The following is a 26,572-nucleotide window of genomic DNA, read 5'->3' on the forward strand; positions in this document are numbered from 1 at the left end:
ATCGCCTGTCCTGGTGCTATTGCCATACTTGCCTTTTTCTGGGTGTAGTTATTGTGGAGTTGGGGAGATGGGGCAATGCAAACTGGATTGTGACCAGTCAGGAAAGAAACCCCTAAATGATAACGATTTGGGATATCAGAAATGCCATGAAAGGGTGTGCCCAGTATAATATCAACCCTTGGGATTCTTGAGCATGTTGCAAACAATTCTGTCAGAAACCTATCAAGATTGGCCGGCACAGTGGCATAGTGGTTAGCGCTGCTGCCTCACAACTCCAAGGGCCTGGCTTCAATTCTCAGCTTTGGTCACTGTCTGTGTGGAGTTTGTACACTCTTCCCGTGCCTGCGTGGGCTTCCTCTGGGTGCTCCGGTTTCCTCCCACAGTCCAAAGATGCGCGGGTTAGGTTGATTGGCCATGCCAAATTGCACCTTAGTGTCCTGCGATGCGTAGGGTAGTCGGGTAAATGTGTGGGGTAGTGGGAGGAAGGCCGGGGTGGGATTGTTGTTGGTGCAAACTCGATGGGCCGAATGGCCTCTTTCTGCACGGTAGGATTCTATGGTTCTATGATTGGTGTTGGACTGCAGATTCATTGCCATAAGGACACTTACTAAACCTTCAATGAGGGAGTGGCGGAAAACCAGCCATTGTTCCCATTCTGAGTCATTGGACATTGATCCCTGTGGAAAGGATAAGGGCGGAGTTGAGATGAACTACAATGGCTCGCTGGATGAACCGTTCAGATGCTGGTACCAGAGGTTCACACCCACCAAAGCTCTGCAGGGAAACGGGGGAGAAAAAATGAGCAGAGAAAATTGAGATTTTGGATTAATCCCTGGACTGCTGGAGGTTTCAGCTTCCACCCTTCAGCCATTGCTCAAGCTCATACACAGGCCCAGCCTGGAATTGGGTTTTTACAGGTGAACATCTCTGGAAAGTGTTAGATAAATGCAAGCCTATCTTTCAGTAGGTAGCACTCTCACCTCTGAATCACAAGGTTAAGGGCTCAAGTCTCATGCAAGGGATTGAGGGTAAAGTTCAAGGCTCGCACTCCGCCGCAGTACACAGCATGTGGACTGCAGCGATTCAAGAAGACAGCTCACCACCACCTTCTCAAGGGCAACTAGAGATGGGCAATAAATGCTGGCCAGCCAGCGACGCCCATGTCCCACGAATGAATTGATAAAGGGTCCTACACTGTCAGAAGTGTTGTCTTTCCATTGTGGCGTTAGATCGAGGTCCTTGCTCAGGTGGATGTCAAATGGCACTATTCCAAGGAAGGGGAAGGGGTTATCCTTGGTGTCGCGGACAATATTTACCCTTCAATCACCATCACAAAAGCAGATTATCTCCTTCTGCTTTCAGACGACATTGAGGCTTCGATCACCACCACCCAACTACCCCCACCACCCCCACCCCACCCCGCAACCACTAAACAACAGGATGTTCAGCAGCGATTGTCCCTGGAGAACATTAACGAGGCTGTAAGAGCCAATAGCAGAAAGGCAGCAATGACTTTTCGAATAGAAGGGAAAATCCCACATGTTTGCCGATTAATTTTGCGGTTAAGTAATGAGCTTGCTGAATTAACGAGAGAGGGTTGCTATTACAAATTTGTGCCTGTCGATCACTCTTTTAAGTGCCCTGATCTTTTTTGAACTGAAGTTGACACCACCTGGGGTGCACCAGAGTGGGACAACTCAACTCCTTTGTGGCTTGGATTTAACCCTCTATGTGCTGAATGGTGCTGGGCCAATAACCATTTGCAATGAGAAGCTATTAACTAACTGCTTCTACCTCTCCAAGGCATGACGAATACCAACCATCTCACCCAAACCCCATCTTTCGTATCTTCTCCCATCACTACCCCCTTTTGTCTTTGTGCCCATCATTACTTCAGTCATTGAATCTATTCTGCCTTCCAGCTTCACACTCACCTTTCCAGTTATCCTGCCCCACTTTCCCCGTCTCTGTACTTAGAGTCATAGATGGTTACAGTATGAAAACAGGCTCTTTGGCCCAACTTGTCCAGACCGCCCCTTCTTTTAAATCCCGAAGCTAGTCCGCATTGCCCGCATTTGGCCCATATCCCTCTCTACCCATCTTATTCATGTAACTGTCTAAATGCTTTTTAAAAGACAAAATTGTACCCGCCTCTAATACCACCTCTGGCAGCTTGTTCCAGCCACTCACCACCCTCTGTGTGAAAAAATTGCCCCTCTGGACCCTCTTGTATCTCTCCCCTCTCACTTTAAACCTACGCCCTCTAGTTTTAGACTCCCCTACCTTTGGGAAAAGATATTGACTATCTAGCTGATCTGTGCCCCTCAATATTTTATACACCTCTGAAACGTCACCCCTCAGCCTTCTACACTCCAGAGTAAAAAGTCTCAGTCTATCCAGCCTCTCCTTATAACTCAAACCATCAAGCCCTGGTAACATCCTAGTAAATCTTTTCTGCACTCTTTCTGGTTTAATAATACCCTTTCTATAACAGGTTGACCAGAACTGTACTTGCACGAAACCCATTACATTTCTAACTTCCACCAGGTCTAGCGAAAGGTCAGTGATTTGAAATGTTGGATGAGATTCTCTGGCTTCCCAGCCACTTGTTTCCCGCCAGCGGGAGGTGGCGCATTGTTTACGATTGTCGGGATTTTCCAGTCCCGTCGCTGCCAATGGGAATTCCCAATGGCGTTAACCCACCCCTCCGGAAAACCGAGTGGGTTGGGGTTGAGCTGCCGTCAGGACTGGAGAACCCCGCCAGCATTAACATCCTCATATTTGCTCCCTGGTTTTCTGGGTATTTCCAACATTCCCTGTTTATATTTGTAATTAAAAAAAGTTCTTTCAATTCCCCAACTACCTTGACATGGGGCCAGGTTTTCATGGAGTCTTGAAGACATTTCAGAACTTTAAAAATAGTGGGCAGGACATAAATATGCAAATCCTACCCCCATCTCCAACAGACCCAGTTCTTGCCGATGGGGGATGTGAGTGAGGCCTGACTCATCCATGAGAGAACCCCAAACGCAGTAGAGCCATTTGAATTCCACACTGAGTAAAAACAAACCCCATTTTGGCTAATGTTAGAGTCTTAGCCTGTGAGTCACAATTTAATGCAGTAGATATTTTTGAAGGGTAGACAAGGCCTGCATAAGTCACTATCTTAAATTTTTTAACTCTCCTGTTCTTTAAACTTAAAGAAAAACAGCCTGCAACTGTCACTAAGTTAAATAAAAATTCCCTGCTGGACTGTTTTGATTGTTAGACCATCTGCTTTGGGTTAATAATCCATTTTCAGTATATTTCTTTGCCAACACTTCCCCAGGAGCTTTCATTCTATCATTATGAATTATTGGCTGAGTTTCAAAAGCTACATTTATCTCAGTAGGGTTTTTGAGTTCACAGTTTGGTTGACAGTTTAAGAGCTGTGCCAACTCAAAATGCCAGCTCTATTTTCTCTCGCTTACACAGTTGGAAAATTTCCCAATTGCAGCTATCAGTCTCGGTAACAAAAAGCACTCCTTGTTACCCAATGAGCACAGGCCTTTATTCAGGGCTGTTTCTGGTGGGCTCCTCTGGGACTGTCCAAGTGTGTTTTTGGAAATGTCCCATGAGCTTCTCTACATTTTGTGGCTTGACATACATGAGGGACGCCTGCAAAAAAGAGTATTTGGGTATTTAAGTTATTAAGGGTTAATGTGGGACTGGAGAACAGGACCACCCATGGTGTGATATATAGAGTCACATAAACAAAGAACAAGGAACGGTATAGCACAGGAACAGGCCCTTCGGCCCTCCAAGTCTGCGCCGATCATGATGCTTGCCTAAACTAAAGCTGTACGCACTTATGGAGCGCCTATCCTTCTATTTCCATCCTCTTCATGTATTCATCTAGATGCCCCTCAAATGCAACTATCGTACCTGTTCCCATCACCTCCCCAGGCAGCGCGTTCCAGACCCTCTGTATAAGACACTTGCCTCACACATCTCCTCTAAACTTTTCCCCATGCACCTTAAACCTTTGTCCCCTAGTATTTGACTTTTCTACCATAGGAAAGAGTATCTGGCTATCTGCTCTGTCCACGCCACTCATAATCTTGTAAACCTCTATCAGGTCACCCCTCAAATTCTGTCGCTCCAATGAGAACAAACCGAGTTTATCCAACCTCTTCTCATAGCTAATACCCTCCAGACCAGGCAACATCCTGGTAAACCTCTTCTGTACCCTCTACAAAGCATTCACATCCTTGTGGTTTCCAATGGGGGTGCCATAAACATAGACATGAGTCAAGGGTGGAGGAGGAAAAGCACATTGTTAAGATGGTGGCGTGGGCTCGTTGGGCTGAAGGGCCTGTTTCCCGTGCTGTGTTGTTCCTTGTTTGTTTGGTAGTGTGGATACCAGAATTGTACACAATATTTTAAATGAGGCCTAACTGAAATTCTGTATAGCATGATGGTTGATTCTGGGCAGTAAAGTCAAGGAGGAGCTAGCATGGAGACACCTATTCAGGGCTGCTCCTTAACAATAATTATAGTTATAGTTACCAATAAGCAGTTTGGAACAAACAAATAACAAAGAAAATTACAGCACAGGAACAGACCCTTTGGCCCTTGAAGCCTGCACCAACCATGTTGCCCGGCTTAACTAAAACCCCTTAACCTTCTGGGAACCGTATCCTTCTATTCCCATCCTAGTCATGTATTTGTCAAGACACCCTGTAAACGTCACTATTGTATTGCTTCCACTATCTCCCCTGCAGCGAGTTCCAGGCACCCACCACCCTCTATGTGTAAAAAACCTGCCTCGTACATCTCGTTTAAACTTTGCCCCTCGCACGTTAAACCCATGCCCCCTGGTAAATCTTCCACCCAGGGAAAAAGAAAGAGATATATTTATATTCAGCTCCACAAACCTCCAGTTCTCTTAGTGAGAAACCAAATAACGCAACGTGGTGGGAACACTGGGATCCAGTGAATGAAAATAAAGGTCTTTAAAACTGCAGGTAAGGCTGTAAATCACTTTCCATTTGATTCCCAGGCCTGTAAGGAGCTCACCCAGACATCTTGTTTCAAAGCTTTCTTGCAGAGTGAATAAATTTTTACAAATGGCCCCATCAGCCCAGCAGGAACTCAGCAAGCGAGGGAAGATCAAAGGGAAGATGAAAAAAGAAATGACAGTTACATCGTCAGGAGAAAAGAAAATAAAAAGACTCAGCCTTCATGAACAATGGCCATGGTTAGTGTTATGACGTGAAGGTTGATTCCCCCCTCTGAGAACTAACACCAAAACATCCAAACAGGAGTACCTCACCTTATAATCTGTAAAAGGTGTGTGTGAAGTGGTGTGACTGGTTCTTCAGCAACTCCTAGTTGTTATATGCGAAATAAATCCCCGACACTCACTCTAAAATCAACATGTAACAATTTATTTATCTAACTAAAAGTGAGAAAATTAACTAACCTATTAACAAACGGAACAAAATAAGATTCTCATAGTATGATGTTCCAACAAATATAATTCCCACCCATTAACAAAATAAATAGAATTTAGTTACTCTCTAAGTTACAACCAGGTTTTGTGTCTTCTGGAATATTCTGGGCCGTCTCTGTTGATTCTCCTGTCTGGAACTTCTTTCTTCTTTGGTACCTTTGCTATAAAGAACAAACAAAGAACAAAGAACAACCCGGCACGGGAAACAGGCTATGTAGATGATGCTTTGAGCTAAGAGCTGTGAGCTGTGGCAGGTGGCTGTTGCTCTCTCCTTTTTGTCCCCCTGCCCTTTTCTTTTATACAAGTGATGACATATCAATATTTCCCACAATAGGATTGGTCCTAGGTTATCAAAACCATCAGATTTAAATTTAATGGGTTCTTGGTATCAAATTGATTGGCTGAATTTAAAAAAAACAAAAGACTGCATCTTTGGTAACATTGCTTCATGGCCTTTTAGAACAAATGTTTCATTTTGGACACTGTGCACTTGCATTTTTTAAACTCTTTAAGCACTGAATAAGTGCTACCGTTTAAAGAAACCACACAATGCTTTCCCCCCTAGAGTTTTACAATTTTACAAACACCAATCTATAATTACTCAACTCAATTTCACAAGTTAGTAAATTATAACCACAAAACCAATTTGAATTCATGCAAGAGCCAACTGAGACCTGAAACTTAGTGCTATGGAGAAGGAAACGTTTGGTTTCCCACAGTATATCAGGATTGAGCAATAAATCAGAAGAGTTAATACATTTTTGTACTTGTTTGGTGCATTTGCAAATGCAGCAATCCTAAGACATGGTAGAGACAAATCCTTAACAACATTTAGCGAGAGTTTAAAAACCTTTGACAAATATTTTAAACTCCAAGTTGTGGAGAGCGCCAACATTAAAAGAAGCTCTAGAATACCCCTAGTAAAGCATTGAAAGGGAGAGCAGATTCCAGGGCAAGTGAGACAGAAGGCTCCAGTGCAAGGGGGAAAGGAGATGGGAGACTCAGTGCAGGAGACAGGATGTCTGCAGAGCAAAGGAGATGGGAGACTCAGAGTGAAGGAGACTAAAGAGCCTAGGGTGAGCGAGATTGAAGACACCACCTTGTGAGAGACAGGGGACCCCACAGCGAGGGATGCAGGAAATCGCTGGCAAATACTCAACCAAAATATGAGATGGTCATATGAAATGAAGTGCATGAATCTAAGAAGATAGTACAGAAGAAAGGGGAGGATGAGAAGCATCCACAAGACTCAAAAATAGAGCTTTTTGAAAAAGCCTATATATACCCAAACTGTAACTGCAGGTGGCAACTCAGAGCAAGCAAATGGTAAGAATGAACCAAAGATATCTGAGATAACCCAAAATAAACAAAACATGCATAAGAAAATTAAACTGTTCTACAGGAAAACGTTCATATCAAAGTTGAGTTACAGCCAGGCACAACAGCAAGCAGAAAGGGTGCTCAAAAAGTCATTGTCCTGAAAAACCATTTAAACACAAAATACATAACATTGGAAAAACCATGAGGAATTTTTAAAAATGCTAAATACTAAATTATGCAAACACTGCAACAGAACTATCAGTAGGGACACAGCATTGTCCTGAAGTGCAGTGTGAATTGCCAAGAGCGCAACAGGAAAATAAACAGTTGAAAGAACAGTTGATTGACCTTCAAGGTCAAATGCAAAAGGAGCACATTAATTTTCAGCAATATGAAGAAATAAAGATTGTCCTGAACTGCAGAATGGAAGAGCAACAAAAGAAACTCAAGGACACTCTGTTTATTGACAACAAAACTCAAGACAATGCAATTGATTTTTGCAAAGAATATAAAACATCAAGTTGTGCAGGTTAAGTTGATTGGCCCTAGCTAAATTGCCCCTTCGTGTCCACAGATGTGTAGGTTAGGTGGATTGGCCATGCTAAATTGCCTCTTACATCAAAAGATGTATAGGTTAGGGGGATTAGTGGGGTAAATACGTGGGTTACGGGAATAGGGTCTGGATGGGATGCTCTGATGCAATACTGGTGCAGACATGATGGGCCAAATGGCCTTTTTCTGCAAAGTAGGGATTCCATGATTTCTATGATTCTAGTTATCAGAAGTGAGTGTAGCGTCAATTACTGGAGCAGGCAATATGGCTTGATTGGAATCCAGCCCAGAGCCTCCTCCGCTGACACTGGCTATCAGAGTTTGAAGGGAATTAGGTTTGAGACTCAGACAGCTCCGAGCCATCACTGAACTTGGCATGGAATGCCATTCAATTGACAATCATGCTCATTAAGTCCAAATGTCACAGGGCAGATGATGTCACTCCTGCAGGTGATGCCAAAGTTCGGATTAACGATTAACGATTTGTTTTCAGTGCTGTGCCAGAACATACATAGAACATAGAACACCACAGCACAAACAGGCCCTTCGGCCCACAAGTTACGCCGATCACATCTATACCTACCAAGCCATAGAACTATCTGTAACTCCCAATCCCATTAGATCCCATATACTCATCCAGAAGTCTTTTAAAAGGCCCCAGCGAGTTCACCTCCACCACCACCGACAGCAGCTGATTCCATTCACTCACCACCCTCTGAGTGAAAAACTTACCCCTAACATCTCCTCTGTACCTGCTTCCCAGAACCTTAAACCTGTGTCCTCTCGTAGCGACCATTTCAGCCCTGGGAAATAGCCTCCGAGAATCCACCCTATCTATTCCTCTCAACATTTTATAAACCTCTATCAGGTCGCCTCTCAACCTTCATCTCTCCAGGGAGAAGAGACCTAGCTCCCTCAACCTATCTTCATAAGGCATGCCTCCCAATCCAGGCAACATCCTTGTAAATCTCCTCTGCACCCTCTCAATAGCTTCCACATCCTTCCTGTAGTGAGGAGACCAGAACTGCACGCAGTACTCCAAGTGGGGTCTGACAAGGGTCTTATAAAGTTGCAGCATTACCTCCCAACTCCTAAACTCAATCCCTCAATTAATGAAGGCCAGTACACCATCTGCCTTTTTGACCACATTCTCCACCTGCGAGGCCGATTTAAGAGTCCTATGGACCCGGACCCCAAGATCCTTCTGCTCTTCAAGACAGCTAAGACTCCTACCCTTGATATTGTACTACTTCATCCCATTGGTCTTGCCAAAATGGACCACTACACATTTATCCGCATTGAAGTCCATCTGCCACTTCTCCGCCCAGTCTTGCATCCTATCTATGTCACACTGCAACTTCTGACATCCCTCCAGACTATCCACAACACCACCAATCTTCGTATCGTCAGTGAACTTACTAACCCATCCCTCCACTTCCTCATCCAGGTCATTTATGAAAATGACAAACAGCAAGGGTCCTAGAACAGATCCCTGGGGCACTCCACTGGTGACCGACCTCCATGCAGAAAAAGACCCATTCACAACCACTCTCTGCCTTCTGCAGGCAAGCCGGTTCTGGGTCCACAAGGCAATAGCCCCCTGGATCCCATGCCCTCTCACCTTCTTAAGAAGTCTTGCATGGGGGACCTTATCAAACGCCTTGCTGAAGTCCATGTAAACCACGTCTACCGCTTTTCCTTCGTCAATGTGCTCAGTCACATTCTCAAAGAACTCAACTAGGCTCATAAGGCACGATCTGCCCTTGACAAAAGAACGTTGATTATTTCTGATCATTCTAAACTTCTCCAAATGCTCATAAATCTCGTCCCTCAGAATCCTCTCCATCAACTTACCAACCACTGAGGTCAGTCTCACCGGTCGGTAATTTCCCAGGCTATCCCTGTTCCCTTTCTTGAAAATAGGAACCACATCCGCGATCCTCCAATCCTCCAGAACCTCTCCCGTCTCCATCGACGACGCAAAGATCATTGCCAGGGGCTCTGCAATTACTTCCCTCACCTCCCACAGTAACCTGGGGTACATCCCATCTGGTCCTGACGACTTTTCTATCTTGATAGAATTTAAAAGCTCCAACACATCCTCTTTCTTAACACCCACAAACTCAATCTTTTCAGTCTGCCGCAAACCTGTAGTACAACGTCCCAGATCACTTCCCACCGTGAATACCAAGTCAAAGTACTCATTAAGCACCTCAGTCATTTCTTCTGGTTCCACATAGACTTTTCCCCCTTCACCTTTTATAGGTCCTATCCCTTCACTTCTCATCCTTTTACTCGTCACATATTTGTAGAATGCCTTGGGATTCTCCTTAATCTTACCCGCCAAGGCCTTCTCATGACTCCTTCTGGCTCTCCTAATTTCCTTTTTAAGCTCCTTTCTACAAGCCTTATACTCCTCTAGACCCTTAACATCTCTTAGCTCTCTGAACCTTTTATACGCCTTTCATTTCTTCCTGATTAGGTTCACCACAACCTTCGTGCACCACGGTTCCCGCGACCTACCAAAACCTCCTTGTCTCATCGGAACGTTATTGTGCAGAGCTCCGGTCAAACATTCCTTGAAAATCCGCCACCTTCCTTCTGTACTTTTCCCCAAGAACGCCTCCTTCCACTTTACTCGTCCAATTATCTGCCTGATATCTTCATATTTCCCCTTACTCCAGACAAACACTTTCGTAGCCTGCCTGATCCTATCTCTTTCCAATGCTATCGTGAAGGAGATAGAATTATGATCTCCATCCCCAAGATGCTCTCCTACTGAGAGATCCGACACCTGTCCTGGTTCATTAGCCAGCACCAGGTCAAGTACAGCCTCTCCTCTCGTAGGCTTATCCACGTACTGTATCAGGAAACCCTCCTGAACACCCCTTAGAAACTCCTCCCCATCCAAACACCTTACCCTAGGGATATTCCAGTCGATGTTTGGGAAATTAAAGTCTCCCATCACGGTTATTACTACATCTCTCTAGGATCTGTTTCCCTATCTGCACCTCAACTTCTCTGTCACTATTGGGTGGCCTATAGAAAACACCCAGCAAAGTTATCGACCCTTTGCTGTTCCTAACTTCCACCCACAGAGGCTCTGTAGACAGTCCCTCCACGGCATCCACCTTCTCTGCAGCCATGACACTGTCCCTGATCAACACTGCCACTCCGCCACCTCTTTTGCCCCCCTCCCTGTCCTTCCTGAAGCACCTGAATCCTGGCACCTGAAGTACCCAGTCTTGTCCCTGAGACATCCAAGTCTCTGTAATAGCCACACATCACATCCCCAAGCAGCAATCCACGCCCTAAGCTCATCTACTTTATTCACTACACCCCTGGTATTAAAATGGACACACCTGAGACCCTCGGCCTGGGCACTTCCCTTCTCCATTACCCGTCTAACACTAAAGTGTTGGGTGATGTCATTCCGTTATGTCACTGGTGATGTCATGTGACTGATTAACGATGGAGTCTTATAATTCGATGAATTTGAGCACTTTTCAGGAAAATGCAATCTCGTGATGATAGCGTGTTGTGGGTGATGTCACATGTACAGGTACTGTTACTGGGGCTGTCAGCATCATGTCCTACCTTCCAGTAATCACTCGTCCTCTTCCACTGACCCAAAAAAGCAAACAAACAAAGGAAAAGAAACTTAATGAGCAACACTTGAGTTTAGCAACAATTGCAGTGAATGTAAACTGAGACTGGACAGGAGAACGAAGGGGTTTATGGGCTGTGGGATGGTGAATGAGCCCGTCAGTATTATGAGTCTGTCTCTGATAGACCAGAAAAGAACAATGATCCTTCCTTTCAGTTAACAGAGTAATTCATTTTTCATTCATATGTGAGACATGGGCCTCACCGGCTGGCCAGCATTTATTACCCATCCAAAGGCAGTTGAGAGTCAACCACATTGCTGTGGCTCTGGAGTCACATGTAGGCCAGACCAGGTAAGGACGGGAGTTTTCCTTCCCGCAAGGCATCAGTGAGTTTTTCTGACAATTGACAATGGTCATCAATAGATTCTAAATTCCAGATTTTTTTTATTGAATTCAAATTCCACCATCTGTTGTGGTGGGAGTTCAACCCAGGTCCCCAGAACATTAGCTGAGTTTCGGGATTAATAATCGAGTGATTATACCACTGGGCCACCACCTCCCCATTACTACCTAACCTGAACTAAAATCTATTTGCTGCTCTGTTTTAAACAGTGCACTGGTCTAGGTGGCCAGAACACCTCAGCACTGAGCCCAGAGAGACAAGGTAATGTTGTTACCTTTGATCATCTAGAAGAAATATTCCAAAAAGCTTGAATAACATCCAAGAAATCTCTGTCAACAAAATCACAATTACCTTTTCTTTATCTCCCTTTTCAGCAACAATCATTCTTTTGGACTTAATGAGCAGGATTGTCAACTGAATGGCATTCCATGCCAAGTCCAGTGATGGTTCGGAGCTGTCTGAGTCTCAAACCCAATTCCATCCAAACTCTGATATCCAGTGTCGGGGGAGGAGGCTCTGGGCTGGATTCCAATCAAGGTTACACTTTCAAACAAAAATTCACTAAATACATCAAAGGGCGATACCCCATCAAATATAACAGTGTGGAAAAGCGGAAATTCCCAAAAGTGAAATTTGAAATGCAGACGTGGTGCAAGCAATATTTCTGTTGGGGTAATAGGAATGTATTTATCACGTACCTTTCTGCATTTTGTCACAAAGGGGAGGTTGATCCCCCTCTGAGAGCTAACACCTAACTACTCAAAGAGAAGTAGCTCACATCAGAATCTGTAAAAAGTGTAATGTAAAAAAGTAAAATAAAGTTTATTTATTAGTGTCACAAGTAGGCTTACATTAACACTGCAATGAAGTTACTGTGAAAATCCCCAAGTCGCCACATTCCAGTGTCTGTTCGGGTACACCAAGGAAGAGTTTAGCATGGCCAATGCATCTAACCTGTATATCTTTGGAGTGTGGGAGGAAACCAGAGCACCCGGAGGAAACCCACACACACACGAGGAAAATGTGCAAACTCCACAGAGCTAGTGACCCAAGCCGGGTCACTTGGATCACTAGTGACCCGGGTCACAGGGAATCAAACCCTGGTCCCTGGTGCTGTTAGGCAGCAGCGCTAACCACTGTGCCCCCGTGCTATTCTGTAAGTGTGTGAGAAACAGTACAATCAGTTCTTCAGCAACTTTTAGTGGTTAAATCAAAATAACTCCCCGAGACTCTGTAAAATCAACAAGCAACACATTATTTATCTAAGTAACAGTGAACAGGTTAACTAAACTACTGACGAACTGTGTAAAACACTGTTCCAGTAGAATGCTGTACCCAGATAAATACAATTCCCACTTATTAACAACAAAAAAGAATTTGTTTAGTGACTCTCAAAATACAACCAATTTTTATCTTCCAGAATCTTCCGTCTTCTTTCTTCTTTGCAATCTTCGCTATTGAGATGAGGCTTTCCTTTAAGACATAGATGAGCTGTGGCAGAGGCAGTTGCTGTACCTCTCTGAAGCTGAGTGCTGTCTCTTTTACTTGTGGTGACATAGAAATATCTCCACAATAGGATTGATTCTCAGCTTGCCAAAATATGAAATTTAAATCTAATAGGTTGCTTTTACTCAAATGCCTAATTTAAGTTGATTGGTCAAAATTCAAACAGAGCCCGTTGTCTTGGCAACCCTACTCCCTGGCCTCTCGATATAATGTTTCAGTCTGTACACTGCATGCACACGCAGCTTTTAAAAAAATTCTAAGGTCATAAAAAAACTACCTTTTTAACAGACAATTTTATCAACACTAACTTTGCAATAATTTCAGTGTGTATTTGTGATTCTGTGGGTGTGATTCTCCGATCTTGTTCACACCTGCCCCACTACCAGTGAGAATTTGGGGAACTTGGTGCTCAGTCAAAACTCCGTTCACTGCAGCAGGATCAGAGAATCCCAGCCACGGACGAGGTTGGATGTTTTGATATATATTTAAAAAGAAAAGTTATTTATTTCATAATATTAGAAGCTCATTCGACTTATCATTTAGGACCCTGATGTGAGATAGGGCAGCACGGTGGCACAGTGGTTAGCACTGCTGCCTCACAGCGCCAGGGACCTGGGTTCGATTCCCGGCTTGGGTCACTCTCTGTGCAGAGTTTGTACGTTCTTCTCCTGTCTGCATGGGTTTCCTCCAAATGCTTCGGTTCCCTCCCTCAAAGACGTGCTGGCTAGGTGCATTGACTATGCTAAATTCTCTCTCAGTGTACCCGAACAGGTGCCAGAATGTGACAACTAGGGAATTTTCATAGTAACTTCATTGCAGTGTTAATGTAAGTCTACTTGTGACACTAATAAATTTGAACTTAGATGCCATCATCATAGCAACAATGGCAAGTTCAATTGGTTTAATTAAGGCCCAATGGAAGAACAACAGAATGAGACCAGCACCAGGATATTTGTATCAATAATATCCTGCCAACCTGCACCAGAAAACTCCAAGCTAAAGTCAAATGGCGTTTCCATACCCTACAGTGTAAACTTTCCTTGTGATCATCAGATAAAATAGAGTGCTTCCTAGTTCATTCATGGGACATGGGTGTCCCATTCCTAATTGCTCTTCAACTGGATGGCTTGCTTGGCCATTTCAGAGGGCACTTTGCGATGGTCATGGAGTCACATGTAGGCCAGATCAGGTGAGGATTGCAAAAAACAAAGAACAAAGAACAGTCCAGCGCAGGAACTGGCCCTTCGGCCCTCTAGGCCGTGCTGGTCATGATGTCTTCCTAAATTAAAACCGTATGCACTTACGGAGTCCGTATCCTTCCATTCCCATCCTATTTATGTATTCGTCTAGATGCCCCTTCAATGCGGCTATCGTACCTGTTCCTACTCACCTCCCTGGGCAGCGTGTTCCAGACATTCACCACCCTCTGTGTAAAAAACTTGCCTCGCACATCTCCTCTAAACTTTTTCTCGTGCACCTTAAACCTAGTACTTGACTTTTCTACCCTAGGAGACAGCATTTCACTATCCACTGGATAATCCTTCCCTAAAGGACATTAGCGAATCAGATGGATTTTTCCAATAATCAGCAATGGTTTCATTGCCACCCTTAAAGTTTAAATTCCAGATTTTTGTTGAATTCGAATTACATTATTTGTCACGCTGGGATTTGAGTGAGGAAAGGGACACTGGATCCTAGATGGGCAAAGGAGTAGTTTCAGAGGTCCTCACGTCCATTTCCTGATTTCCCTAAATGTAAATTAACTACTTGATGAAATTAATTGGAAAATCTAGGCTAAATGTTTACTGTGAAGTGAAGTTTGTGGTTAGCGTGGCTGAATAAATATCAATCCTGTTCTCCTGTGTCTGACTTATCCTCCTTTTTAAGGGTTAAAAACCCACAAGGTGTGTCCTGCCTTGGCAGTGGAAAATGAAAGTCCGAAACGGCCAGTTTAACAAAGCACACCTTCCTCCTTTTCATCTCCTATTTTTCACTGACCGGGCACCCTCCAGCTCGCCGAAGGACAAAACTGAAGTTGAATTTGCTGCGATAGCATGGCGTCAGCTCAGACTGTCAGGACGGCTCATTTTAAAATCCAGAAGCACGTTTGTCTGAAGCTTGCAAAGGGCTGTTGAGTTCTCACAGGTTTCTGTACCTTCTTAACACTGGGACAAGCGCTCACTCTGGAGATTCAGGTGAATTATTTTGGTGATATCGAAAGTGCCAAGAAAAGAAACGGCGTCAGGTTTAACCAATCAGGATCTCCTTGAAAACTTTTGTTGAAGTTTCTTTAACAAGGAGCTCTCATTTCCAGATTGGTTCTGATGTTTGATTCTCTTGCAATCTGCATTCTTAACGTCAGCTCTTGAGCAAAGTGGCGACCATGGGCACAGCCGCCACGGAACCAACAAGGGTAACGTTCACACTCTGGGATTATGTTCTCTTCGCTGCCATGCTCCTGATTTCCACCGGGATCGGGATATTTTTCGCCGCTCGCCGCCGCGACCGGCAGGCCAAGGCAGATGACTTTTTCACAGGGGGTCGACGGATGCTCGCTCTGCCGGTGGGTCTGTCCCTCTCGGCCAGCTTCATGTCTGCAGTCCAGGTGCTCGGGGTCCCGGTCGAAGCGTACACCTACGGGGCCAAATTTGTACAGATGTGTCTGGGCCAAACACTGAATGCCGTGCTGACCGCCTATCTCTTCCTGCCTGTTTTCTATCGTTTGAGATTAACCAGCACCTATGAGGTAAGCGTGAGTGAGACCTGATGGAGTTGGCGATTATATCCCTCGATTCCAATCCTGCAGAAGGATTGCTTTTAAAAACCAAAGAAAGAAAGAAGTTGAAGTTATATAGAGGGCTCACAGGCGGTGATTCTCCCATCTCGCTGTGCTAATTTCCTAGTGCGGGGCACAATTCATGGGTTTTCCGTGAATGTTCGTGCCCTGCAAACATCTCCCAGCGTCGGATATCCGGCACAGTCTGCTCCGCACCGTAAATTGGTGGGGAGGCGGGGCTAGCATTTAATAATAAATCAAATTAAAAACCAGGTAAGGAGGGCAGATTTCCTTCCCTAAAGGGCATTAGCAAACCTGATGGGTTTTTCTGACAGTGGTTTTATTTATCAGCAGGTTTTTAATTCCAGACATTTTTTTATTGAATTCAAATTCCACCATCTGCTGTGGCGGGATTCGAACCCAGGTCCCCAGAACATTAGCTGAGTTTCTGGATTAGTGATAATTAGTGATCACTGGACCATTGCCTCCCCTTTCCGATGTCTGGTCCCTTGATCAGGTACTGTTGCTAGTTTATAGAATCATAGAGTCCTGACAGCGCGGAAAGAGGCCATTCAGCCCATCGAGACTGTACCAACCACAATTCCACCTATCCCCATAACCCCGTGCATTTACTCTGGCTTACCCCCCTGGCGCCAAGGGGCAATTTAAGAACGGCCAATCCACCTAACCCACACATCTCTGGAGTGTGGGAGGGAACCGCAGCACCCAGAGGAAACCCACGCAGGCATGGGGAGAACGTGCAAACTTCACACAGACAGTGACCCAACCCAGGAATCGAACCCAGGACCCTGGCATTATGAGGCAGCAGTGCTAACCACTCTACCACTTTGTCACCTGGCGCTGGTTGGATGGGACCCTTAAGTGGGCACTACCAATCTATTTTAAGACCTTAATGGAGAACGGGGCAGCCTATCCCAGATGTAATCAGAGTGGAGGCAGGAGAGTGGCACTGTCTCCATCTGCCACCTACCAGCCTCATTAGATCCCCCCTCACCACCAAATACGCCATTGGAGGTGGGGTGTGGGGGGGTGGGGCGGGGGGGGGGGGGATCGGAGTGGACGGTGGGGCTTCAGGAATAAGATTCCACCCATGGTGTTAAAAGAAAGCTCATGATGATTTCTGAAAGTAATGGCTTATTTTTTACAGTACTTGGAACTGCGATTCAGCAGAGGCCTCCGACTGTGTGGGACCATACAGTTCATAGCAGCTACGGTAAGAGTTTCAGCATGTTTTTGCTGCAGTTCGATCTCACCTGGGGGAACTGAGGCTAGGGCTTAGAAAGTTCTGGGTTTGCTCCCTTCAATCGCATCGCATTGTGCCTTCTCTGAATGAATAGAAACATTGGTGCAGAAGTTTTATGTAGTGGGGGTGGAGGGGGGGAGTTGGGGGACGGAGGGAGGTGGGGGGTTTGGGGGATGGTGGAGGGTGGGGGCGCGGAGGTGCGATCTTAACCTATCAGTCATTGGGCCGGGGGTGAATGTAAAATAACTGAATTTCCCGCAAAGCTATCCAGCTCCTATTTTAACCTGCTGGATCCTGTTAAGCTGCTTCACCCCACCCACCGTGACCTAACAATCCCTCTCCCCCTCCTCCTCTCCCTTCCCCTCCCAACCCTTCTGACCTCCCCACAGCCTGATGTACCCACGCACGTGTCTCACTCAATGCCCACAGTGAGATGGCCCCCAACTCAATGTTGACTGGGATCAGTACTGGGTGACCAATAGGCGCGATCCTAACACAATCCTCACACAGTCATGAGCTGGGGAATTTTGGGGCCGACCCCTGTCCTTCTTCGTAGAATCCCTACAGTGCGGAAGGAGGCCATTCGACCCATCAAACCTGACAACAATCCCACCCAGGTCCTATTCCTGTAACACCACATATTTATCCTGCTAATCCCCCCTGAAACTAAGGGGCAAATTAGCACAGCCAAAATCTAGAACCAGAGGGCACAACCTCAGACCAAAGGGACAATCCTTTAAAACAGAAATGAGGAGGAATTTCTTCTGCCAGAGAGTGATAAATCTGTGGAACTCTTTGCCGCAGAAGGCTGTGGAGACCAGGTCTTTAAGACAGAGATAGATAGGCTCTTGATTAATAAGGGGATCAGGGGTTACGGTCAAAAAGCAGGAGAATGGTGATGAGAAAAATACCAGCTATGATTGAATGGAGGAGCAGACTTGATGGGCTGAGTGGCCTACTTCTGCTCCTATGTCTTGTGATCTAATCAATCTAACTTTTTCTTCTTTCATTCGTGAGACATGGGTGTCTCTGGCCGAGCATTTATTGCCCACCCTTAGTCGCCTTTGAACTGAGTGGCTTGCTAGGTCACTCGACCGCACATCCTTGGACTGCGGGAGGAAACCGGAGCACCCGGAGAAAACCCACACAGGCACAAGGAGAACATGCAAATTCCGCACAGACAGTGACCCAAGTCGAAAATCAAACCCTGGCGCTGCGTGAGGCAGCAGTGCTGACCACTGTGCCACCGTGCTGTCCCCTCAGGACAAGCTCATTTGAATTGTACTTGTCTCACACACTTTCTCACAGTTTGATAGGCTTTCCAGTTTTGCGCTGAGCAGATTAATAAATGATTCAGCATTAACCGACAGGGTTGGATTATGTGACCATTTAATGGGTAGATAATTTCTTTTAAGAACACAAGGAATAGAAGCAGGAGTAGGCCACCTAGCCCTTTGAGCCTGCCCCGCCATTCAATAAGATCATGGCTGATCTGAAGTGGCTCAGTTCCACTTTTCCTCTTTCTCCATAAGAACATGGAGCTAGGGTGAGGTGTAATTTGACAGTGAATTTTAGTGACCAGTTCTGATACTGCATTCTGGACCCAAAATTGACAAAGATCAATTTTAACTCAAGCTGTCACCAAATCAGGAAGTGTCAATCACACTGAGGCTTACGGAGAAACATCAAACAATTATTCTTTTCAAATAATAAACCGAAAGGGCTGGAAATACTCAGGCCTGGCATCAGTGAGCATCACTGGCTAGACCAGCATTTATTGCCCATCCCTAATCGCCCCTTGAGATGGAGGTGGTGAGCTGCCTTCTTGAACCCCGCCGTGGTGTAGGTACACCCACAGTGCTGTCAGGGAGCGAGCTCCAGGATTTTGACCCAACGACAGTGAGGGAATGGAAATATAGGGAGGAATTTTCCCATCCTGCCCATCACGAGAATTGGGCAGTGGAGATGGGGATGGTGGGCGGGGGGGTGGGATCCACGCAAAGGTCTGTTGACCTCGGGGCAGGATTTTCCAGAAAATCGCACCCAAATCAGAATGGTGAATGACTTGGAGTGATCTTGCAGGTTCCATTATGTCCTTCTGGGTGGCAGAGCTCACAGGTTCACAAGGTGTTGGCGATGAAGGGATTGCTGCAGTGCATCTTGTCAAGAGGCACACACTTCTGCAGTGGCGCACAGCTGGAGAGAATGCATGTTTGCAGCGGTGAATAGGATATTTTCCATGCTAGTTGCTTTGTCTGATGACCTCAGGTGGGATTTTCCAGTTTTGAGGCTGGAAAATCCCGCACATGCTCTCTTTCTCATCACTGACTTGCTTATTCATACAACGCGGGTGTCACTGTCCAACTCATCAGTCTCACCAATCCCTCACTGCTCCCCCAGGCTATTTCAGAAAGTAGTTCAGATATTAATGATGGTCTTCAGTCGCATCTAGGTTGGGCAGATTTTGTTTTTATTCATCTATAGAAAGTGAACATCGCTGACAGGCATTTTTTAAACATTTACTTTAAAGTTTATTTATTAGTCACAAGTTGGCTTACATTAACACTGCAAAGAAGTTACTGTGAAAATCTCCGAGTCGCCGCATTCCAGCACCTGTTTGGGTACACTGAGGGAGAATTTAGCACTGCCAATCCACCTAACCCGCACATCTTTCCGGAGGAATTCACGAGGGAACCCACGCAGACACGGGGAGAATGTGCAAACTCCACACACAGGCACCCAAGCCGGGAATCAGAACCTGGGTCTCTGGTGCTATGAGACAGCAGTGCTAACCACTGTGCCACTGTGCTCCCATCCCCGATTGCCCTTCAACCGAATGGCTAGCTTTGCCATTTCAGAGGGTCACATATTGAACAAACTGGTAGGAACAGCAGATTTCCTCCCCTAAAGAACACTAATGAACCAAATGACATTTTACCACAATTGATAATGATTTCACAGTCATCTGGTGAATTCAAATTTCACTATCTGTCATGGTGGGATTTGAACCCAGGTCCCCAGAGCATTACCCTGGCTCTCTAGGTGACTAGTCCAGTGACAATATCACTACACCACTACCTCCCTTAGAGGGTAGGTTTCTTTCCCTAATATAAGTGACTGATGCCAATTGGTTTTTAAAAATAATCAGACAGTTTCGCCATCACTATTACTGAGACCAGAAACTAGCTAATCAATCCAGATTTAATTATTGAACTTAAATTCCACCAGCTGCCATGGTTTAAAGTTTAAATTTTATTTATTAGTCATAAGTAGGCTTACATTAATACTGCAGTGAAGTTACTGTAAAAATTCCCCAGTCACCACACTCTGGCACCTGTTCGGATACACTGAGGGAGAATTTAGCATGGCCAATGCACCTAACCAGCACATCTTTCAGACTCTGGGGGGAAACTGGAGCACCTGGAGGAACCCATGCAGACGTGAGATAAGTTGTGAACTCTGCATAGAGAGTGACCCAAGCTGGGAATCGAACACGGCTCCTTGGCACTGTGAGGCAGCAGTGCTAACCCCTTGGGTACAATTTTATCCTTTAAAAAACATTTGGGCAGTTACATGGGTAGGATGGGTATATAGGGAAATGGACCAAATGCGGGTAATTGGGACAAGTTTAGTGGTTAATAAAAAAAGTGGCATGGACAAGTTGGGCTGAAGGGCCTGTTTCCATGCTGTAAACCTCTATGTTGCTATGACTTGATTTGAATCCATGTCTCTGGAACATTAGTTCAGGCCCCTGGGTCGCCATCCAGTAATAGAATTGTTACTCTATCAAATGCCATTTTCTGTCCTTGTTCTTAAGACAAGCCCCTGCTTAACGGGTCACACAATCCCCACAGTGTAGAAGGAGGCCAATCGGACCATCGAGTCTGCACCGATCACAATCCCACCTTGACCCTATTCCTGTAACGCCATGCATTTCCCCTGGCTAGTCCCCCTGACACTACAGGGCAATTTAGCGTGGCCAATCAACCTAGTCCGCACATCTTTGGACTCTGGGAGCACCTGGAGGAAACCCATGAAGACACGGGGAGAATGTGCAGACTCTGCACAGACAGTGATCCAAGCTGGGAATCAAATCCTGGTCCCTGGCGCAGTGAGGCAGCAGTACTAACCACCGTGCCACCGTGCTGCCCACTCATCAATAAGCAAGTGTCTATCTGTTGAAAGCCAAATCTTTGCTTTGAATGATCTGTGATGTTCTTTTTACCCTGTAGGTCATGTACACCGGGATTGTCATTTACGCTCCAGCTCTGGTTTTAAACCAAGGCAAGTGATCACCGTTTAGTTTCACTTTTGACAAATTGCAATTGCATGTCAGCTGGGCCGGGCAGTTCAAACCCTTCTCTAATCAAGTCAAGTTAATGAGGCTTATCCATCTTAAACTCCCTCCCTATCCTCCTTTCAGATCCTCCTCCGAGCTTATCTTTTTGACTGCGATTTCTGATCACACCTCCCACCCCTAGCATCCATTTTTGTCCCATGGCGCTTCTTGGAAGCACCTTGGAATATTTTTCTGCATCAAAGGCGCTATACAAATGGAAATTGTCGTTACAAATCCAATGGCAGCAGATGTTGATGACCTGACTCCGAGATGGATGACGTGGGGATCCCACGGGACAAAAGTATTGACCAACTGGAGGCAACACGTTTCAAAATTATATCTGGGGACACGGGCTGCAAGGTTGCTATTTACAATCACAGAATCCCTACAGTGCAGAAGGAGGCCATTTGGCCCATCAAGCCTGCACCAACCCCAAACACCCCCCCCCACCAGGCCCTATCCCCGTAACCCCACATATTTACCCTCACGACACTAAGGGGCAACTTAGCACGGCCAATCAACCTAACCCGCCCATCTTTTGGACTGGGTGAGAAAAGCAGAGGACCCAGAGGAAACCCACACAGACACGGGGAGAACGTGCAGACTCCACACAAGGAGTAACCCAAGGCCGGAATTAAACCTGGGTCCCTGGCACTGTGAGGCAGCAGTGTTAACCACTGTGCCACCATGCCGCTCATAGTAGGTGCAATTAAGAAAGTGTTGGTGAGCTTATCTCATGGGTTGTTACAGTCCACGCAGTGTAGAAAGCATCCACAGTGCTGAGGTAGGAAGCCAGCCAGGAATTTGACCCAGCAATGTGAAAGAACGGTTGATTTACGCAAGACCTTTGAAGAAAATAACAGCGAACGAATCTTCAATTTTGGTTTTAAGGCTGGTGAAGATGAGTTCCAAGTTGTCGGCTAAATCTGTTAGCAGTCATTATTTTCCTCTTCCATCCTGTGATAAGATTCCACCATTAGTTTAATTTTTTTTCACAGAATAACATATCAAATTTCCTGTCGGAATAACAGGAACAAGCACAATGATTGAAGTTGACGAGCAATAGTCCCTCTCACCTTTCAGTAGCAACGTTCGACTTCAAATTTGAGCTTCAGATTGAGATTTTTTTGATTTGATTTGATTTATTATTGTCACATGTATTAGCATACAGTGAAAAGTATTGTTTCTTGCATGCTTTACAGAGAAAGCATACTATTCATAGAGAAGGAAAGGAGAGAGGGTACAGATTGTAGTGTTGCAGCCATAGCTAAGGTGCAGAGAAAAATCAATTTAACGCAAGGTAGGTCCGTTCAAAAGTCAGATGGCAGCAGGGAAGAAGATGTTCTTGAGTTGGTCGGTACGTAATCTTTTTCCCGACGGAAGAAGGTGGAAGGGAGAATGTCCAGGGTGCTTGGGGTCTTTTAATTATGCTGGCTGCTTTCCTGAGGCAGTGGGAAGTGTAGACAGAGTCTATGGATAGGAGGCTGGTTTGCATGATGGTCTGGGTTTTATTCACAACCCTTTGTAGTTTCTTGCAGTCTTGAACAGAGCATTTTAGCATCCTAAATCATCCTTCACATCACCAGGAATATTCCTTGGGTCTGAAACTTGATTTTTGAAGAACAAATGTCGCATTTACATGAAGCAAAATGAAATGACAAATAATTTAGGCAAAATATTCTTGGTGGACTTTGACATGAGATTGACGTTTACCAGGGTAATTATTTCCTTTAAGGGAAGGAAGCTGGGGTGACAGCACCAACAACACTCAACTATCCATGACAAAGCAGCCCACTTGATAGGCATCCCATCCGCAAATATTCAACTCCTCCAGCACTGATGCACAGAGGCAGCTGTCTGCACCATCTACAAAATGCACTGCAGGAACTCATCAAGTTATGTAGGCAGCATTTTCCAAACCCATGACTGCTACCACCTAGAACAGGGGTCTCCAAACTACAGCCTGTGGTTCACATCCAGCCCGCAGGGGGCCACATCCGGATCGGAGTTTGGACACTGCTGATCTAGAAGGATGAAGGCTATAAAAACCTGGGACCACCACCACCTGCAAGTTCTCTTCCAAGTTACTCACCAGCCTGATCTGGAAATATATTGGCCGTTCCTTCATTGTCGCTGGGTCAAAACCCTGGAACTTCCTTCCTGCGGGTACCAACATGATATGGGTTGCAATGGTTCAAGAAGACAGTTAACTGCCACCTTCTCAAGGTTCATTAGGGTGGGCAATAAATGTGGGTTTAGCCAGCGACATCCACATCCCATAAATTAATTTTAATATTTTCTGGGCATGAAGGTCATTATGTGTAAGTTTCTCTGATAAGGATGCTTAATACATTGTTTAATGGACTGTGTTGAGCCATTAATGTGTGGTATTGTCTCGTTCTGATGTGCCTTATTGTCTTTCAGTCACTGGCCTTAATATCTGGGTATCTATATTATCCACTGGATTCATCTGTACATTCTACACAACTGTGGTTAGTAAAGAACATTTGCTCAGAAACTCACAGCACCCTGTTAAAGGTCCTGATATTCTACAGTGCTCACATATTTAGATTCTAGCTTAGCCTGGCACCTTCATGATTTTCTCTGTAAACTACAGACTCCCTCAAGATGGTCTGTAAAGAAATCAGCATTATCAATTCCTCAACCAATCACACCATGGATTCAACATTCTAACCTTTCACTGTGATATAACTGTTGGATGCGTTGGTTCTTCCCTCTCCGCTCTTTCTATATAACTTTACAATTTTTGGGCAGCACATTCCAGATCATAAAAAAAAGCCTTTGTATTAAATATATCCCTCCATCTTTCCCCTCTGCCTCTCTTTCCAATGGTTTTAACTCTGTGCTCTCCAGTTACCAACCTTCCTGCCAGGTGAAACAGCTTCTAACGCTTCAATAGTTTTTATTGTCGCTGAACTATCACAGCTGTCAAGGAAAGTACTTTGTCCCTCACCATGTTTTGGTTTTTAATGGTTTTCACTCCTGTGCTTCCAGGGAGGATTGAAAGCCGTTGTCTGGACTGATGTCTTTCAAGTCATCACTATGATGTCTGGGTTCATCGCGGTCATAATCCGGGGAACCTATTTGGCTGGAGGATCCGCCAGAGTCTTGGAGAACGCATTTAATGGGTCCAGGATCAATTTTGGAGAGTAAAGTGTTTGCAATGATCTTCATCACTGGGGCACCGAGCATTCCAGTGAATCTGCATCGGTCAATGAACCTGTGGAAAAATCCAAAATTTATACAGCATAATTACTAATAAATTCAATACAGAAATGATAACAAATATGTGCAGATTAGATTGATTGGCCAAGTTAAATTGCCACTTAGTGTCCCACGATATAAAGGTTAGAGGGATTACCGGGGTAAATACATAGGGTTACAGACTAAGCCTGGGTCAGAGTCAGTGCAGACTCGATGGGCCAAATGGCCTCTGTCTGCACTGTAGGGATACTATGATTCTACGATTCCCTGTGACTTGGGGCTCTGCCCTTCAATAAGATCACGGCTGATCTGATTGTGGCCTCAATTTCAATTGCCTAACCCCGATCACATTGTCCCCGCATGTTAGTCAAGAATCTACGTACCTCTGCCATACAAATAGTTAACTTGATTGAAGTGATATGCAAATAAAGCAAGATGGGTGCTGATTACTCATTACACTGACTGTGAGAGCCGTGTGCTCCCTCTGGGTCCAAAGCGTAAATGTTTACATTGTTTTTACCAGTTGATGTTGATAACAGTTCGATTAATTTACAAATGATTAAGCGTTTTCCATAACGTGTAATGAAATATTTGGTGTGTATTAAATGTATTTAATCTTATTCATGGGGGTCATGGGTAGTGAACAAGCCCGATTTCAATTCTGTGGCCCGCTGAGATGAAGGAGGGTCACTCACGCGACCCACTCACTAGCCCAGGTTGCCCATTGCTGCTCTACAGGTTGTTTCCATTGAGTTCGTCACAGTTGAATCCCATTCTTTGCTGGTACCCACATTTACTATGTACGATAATGAGGCTGATGGCTGATAACCCTTTGCTCCCTGCCTTGTCACATTACATCAATTGTTGCAAATCAACTGAGATTAGCCAAGGACGGAGAAAGAATTTAAGTTGAGGAGTTCTCGCCTGCTCCTGAAACACATCATTCTCTTAAATTTAATATTGGAATATGAGCTTTGCTGATAAGTCCAGCATTTATTGTCCATTCCTAATTACCCTGGCTCAAGAAGGCAGCTCACCGCCACCTTCTCAATTGACAGGTAGGGATGGGCAATAAACATCAGCCTTGTCAGAGATGCTCACACACCGAGAATGAATAAAACAAACTCACCAAGGCTCCTTAGACAGCACCTTCCAAACCCATGACAATTCCCATCGAGAAGGACAAAGGCAGCAGACAAGTGGGAGCAAGTTTCCCTCCAAGTCACTCAGCATCCTGACTCAGAAATATATCACCGTTCCTCCGCAGTCGCTGGGTCAAAAGCCTGGATTCGTGCACCACTCTCACTGTGGGCGCACCTACATCCCATGGACCGCGGTGGTTCAGGACAGCGGCTCACCATCACATTCTCAAGGGCAATTAGGGTTGGGCAATGAATGCTGGCCTGGTCAGTGAATGAAATAAAACTCTAGAGCAGTCCTGATCGAGGGGACTTGACCCTTTCTTTAAAGAACAGAAAGAAACATTGGGGTAATTCACAGAATCACTACAGTGCAGAAGGAAGCCATTTGGCCCATCGAATCTGCAGAGACCATAATCCCACCCAGTCCCTATTCCCATAAACTCACACATTTATTTACCCTGCTAATCCTTCTGACATTAGGCTCAACTCAGCATGGTCAATCAACCTAACCCAAATATCTTTGGACTGTGGGAGAAAACCAGAGCACCCGGAGGAAACCCACACAGACACAGAGCATGCAAACTCCACACAGACAGTGATCTGAGGCCAGAATTGAACCCGGGCCCCTGGCACTGTAAGGCAGCAGTACTAACCCACTGCGCCACCGTGCTGCTCAGTTGTCTAAATTGTCCACACTGATATTGCTACTGGAAAGCTCTATTACGGTGATTTACCTTTGGAATGTTCATTGATGGAAGTTCTCTGTTTAGTTTTGATCCAGATCCCAGGAGACGCTACACATTCTGGACATTTGTTGTGGGGGGAACTATCCTGTGGTTGTCGATGTATGGAGTGAATCAGGCGCAAGTCCAGCGCTACATCGCTTGCAAAACCGAGTGTCAAGCCCGGCTGTAAGTTGGAACGAGTAAAACCCAAACTGAGC

The 26,572-nt window shown here is 45.3% G+C and overlaps 1 protein-coding gene across 1 annotated transcript in view; it reads left to right on the plus strand.

Moving 5' to 3' along the window:
* The first annotated feature begins 15,266 nt into the window (after window positions 1–15,266).
* Window positions 15,267–26,572, plus strand: part of slc5a5 (solute carrier family 5 member 5) — a 33,415-nt gene continuing 22,109 nt past the window's right edge. Inside the window, exons 1-6 of the mRNA XM_080212576.1 lie at window positions 15,267–15,629; window positions 16,828–16,893; window positions 21,156–21,207; window positions 23,687–23,754; window positions 24,278–24,432; window positions 26,400–26,540. Of these exons, the coding sequence (XP_080068702.1) occupies window positions 15,267–15,629; window positions 16,828–16,893; window positions 21,156–21,207; window positions 23,687–23,754; window positions 24,278–24,432; window positions 26,400–26,540 (845 nt within the window). The remainder of the gene's footprint in view (window positions 15,630–16,827; window positions 16,894–21,155; window positions 21,208–23,686; window positions 23,755–24,277; window positions 24,433–26,399; window positions 26,541–26,572) is intronic.

Source organism: Carcharhinus amblyrhynchos, chromosome 26 (assembly GCF_965287045.1).
Source record: "Carcharhinus amblyrhynchos chromosome 26, sCarAmb.v2.hapA, whole genome shotgun sequence".
In the NCBI taxonomy this organism is placed as follows: domain Eukaryota; kingdom Metazoa; phylum Chordata; class Chondrichthyes; order Carcharhiniformes; family Carcharhinidae; genus Carcharhinus; species Carcharhinus amblyrhynchos.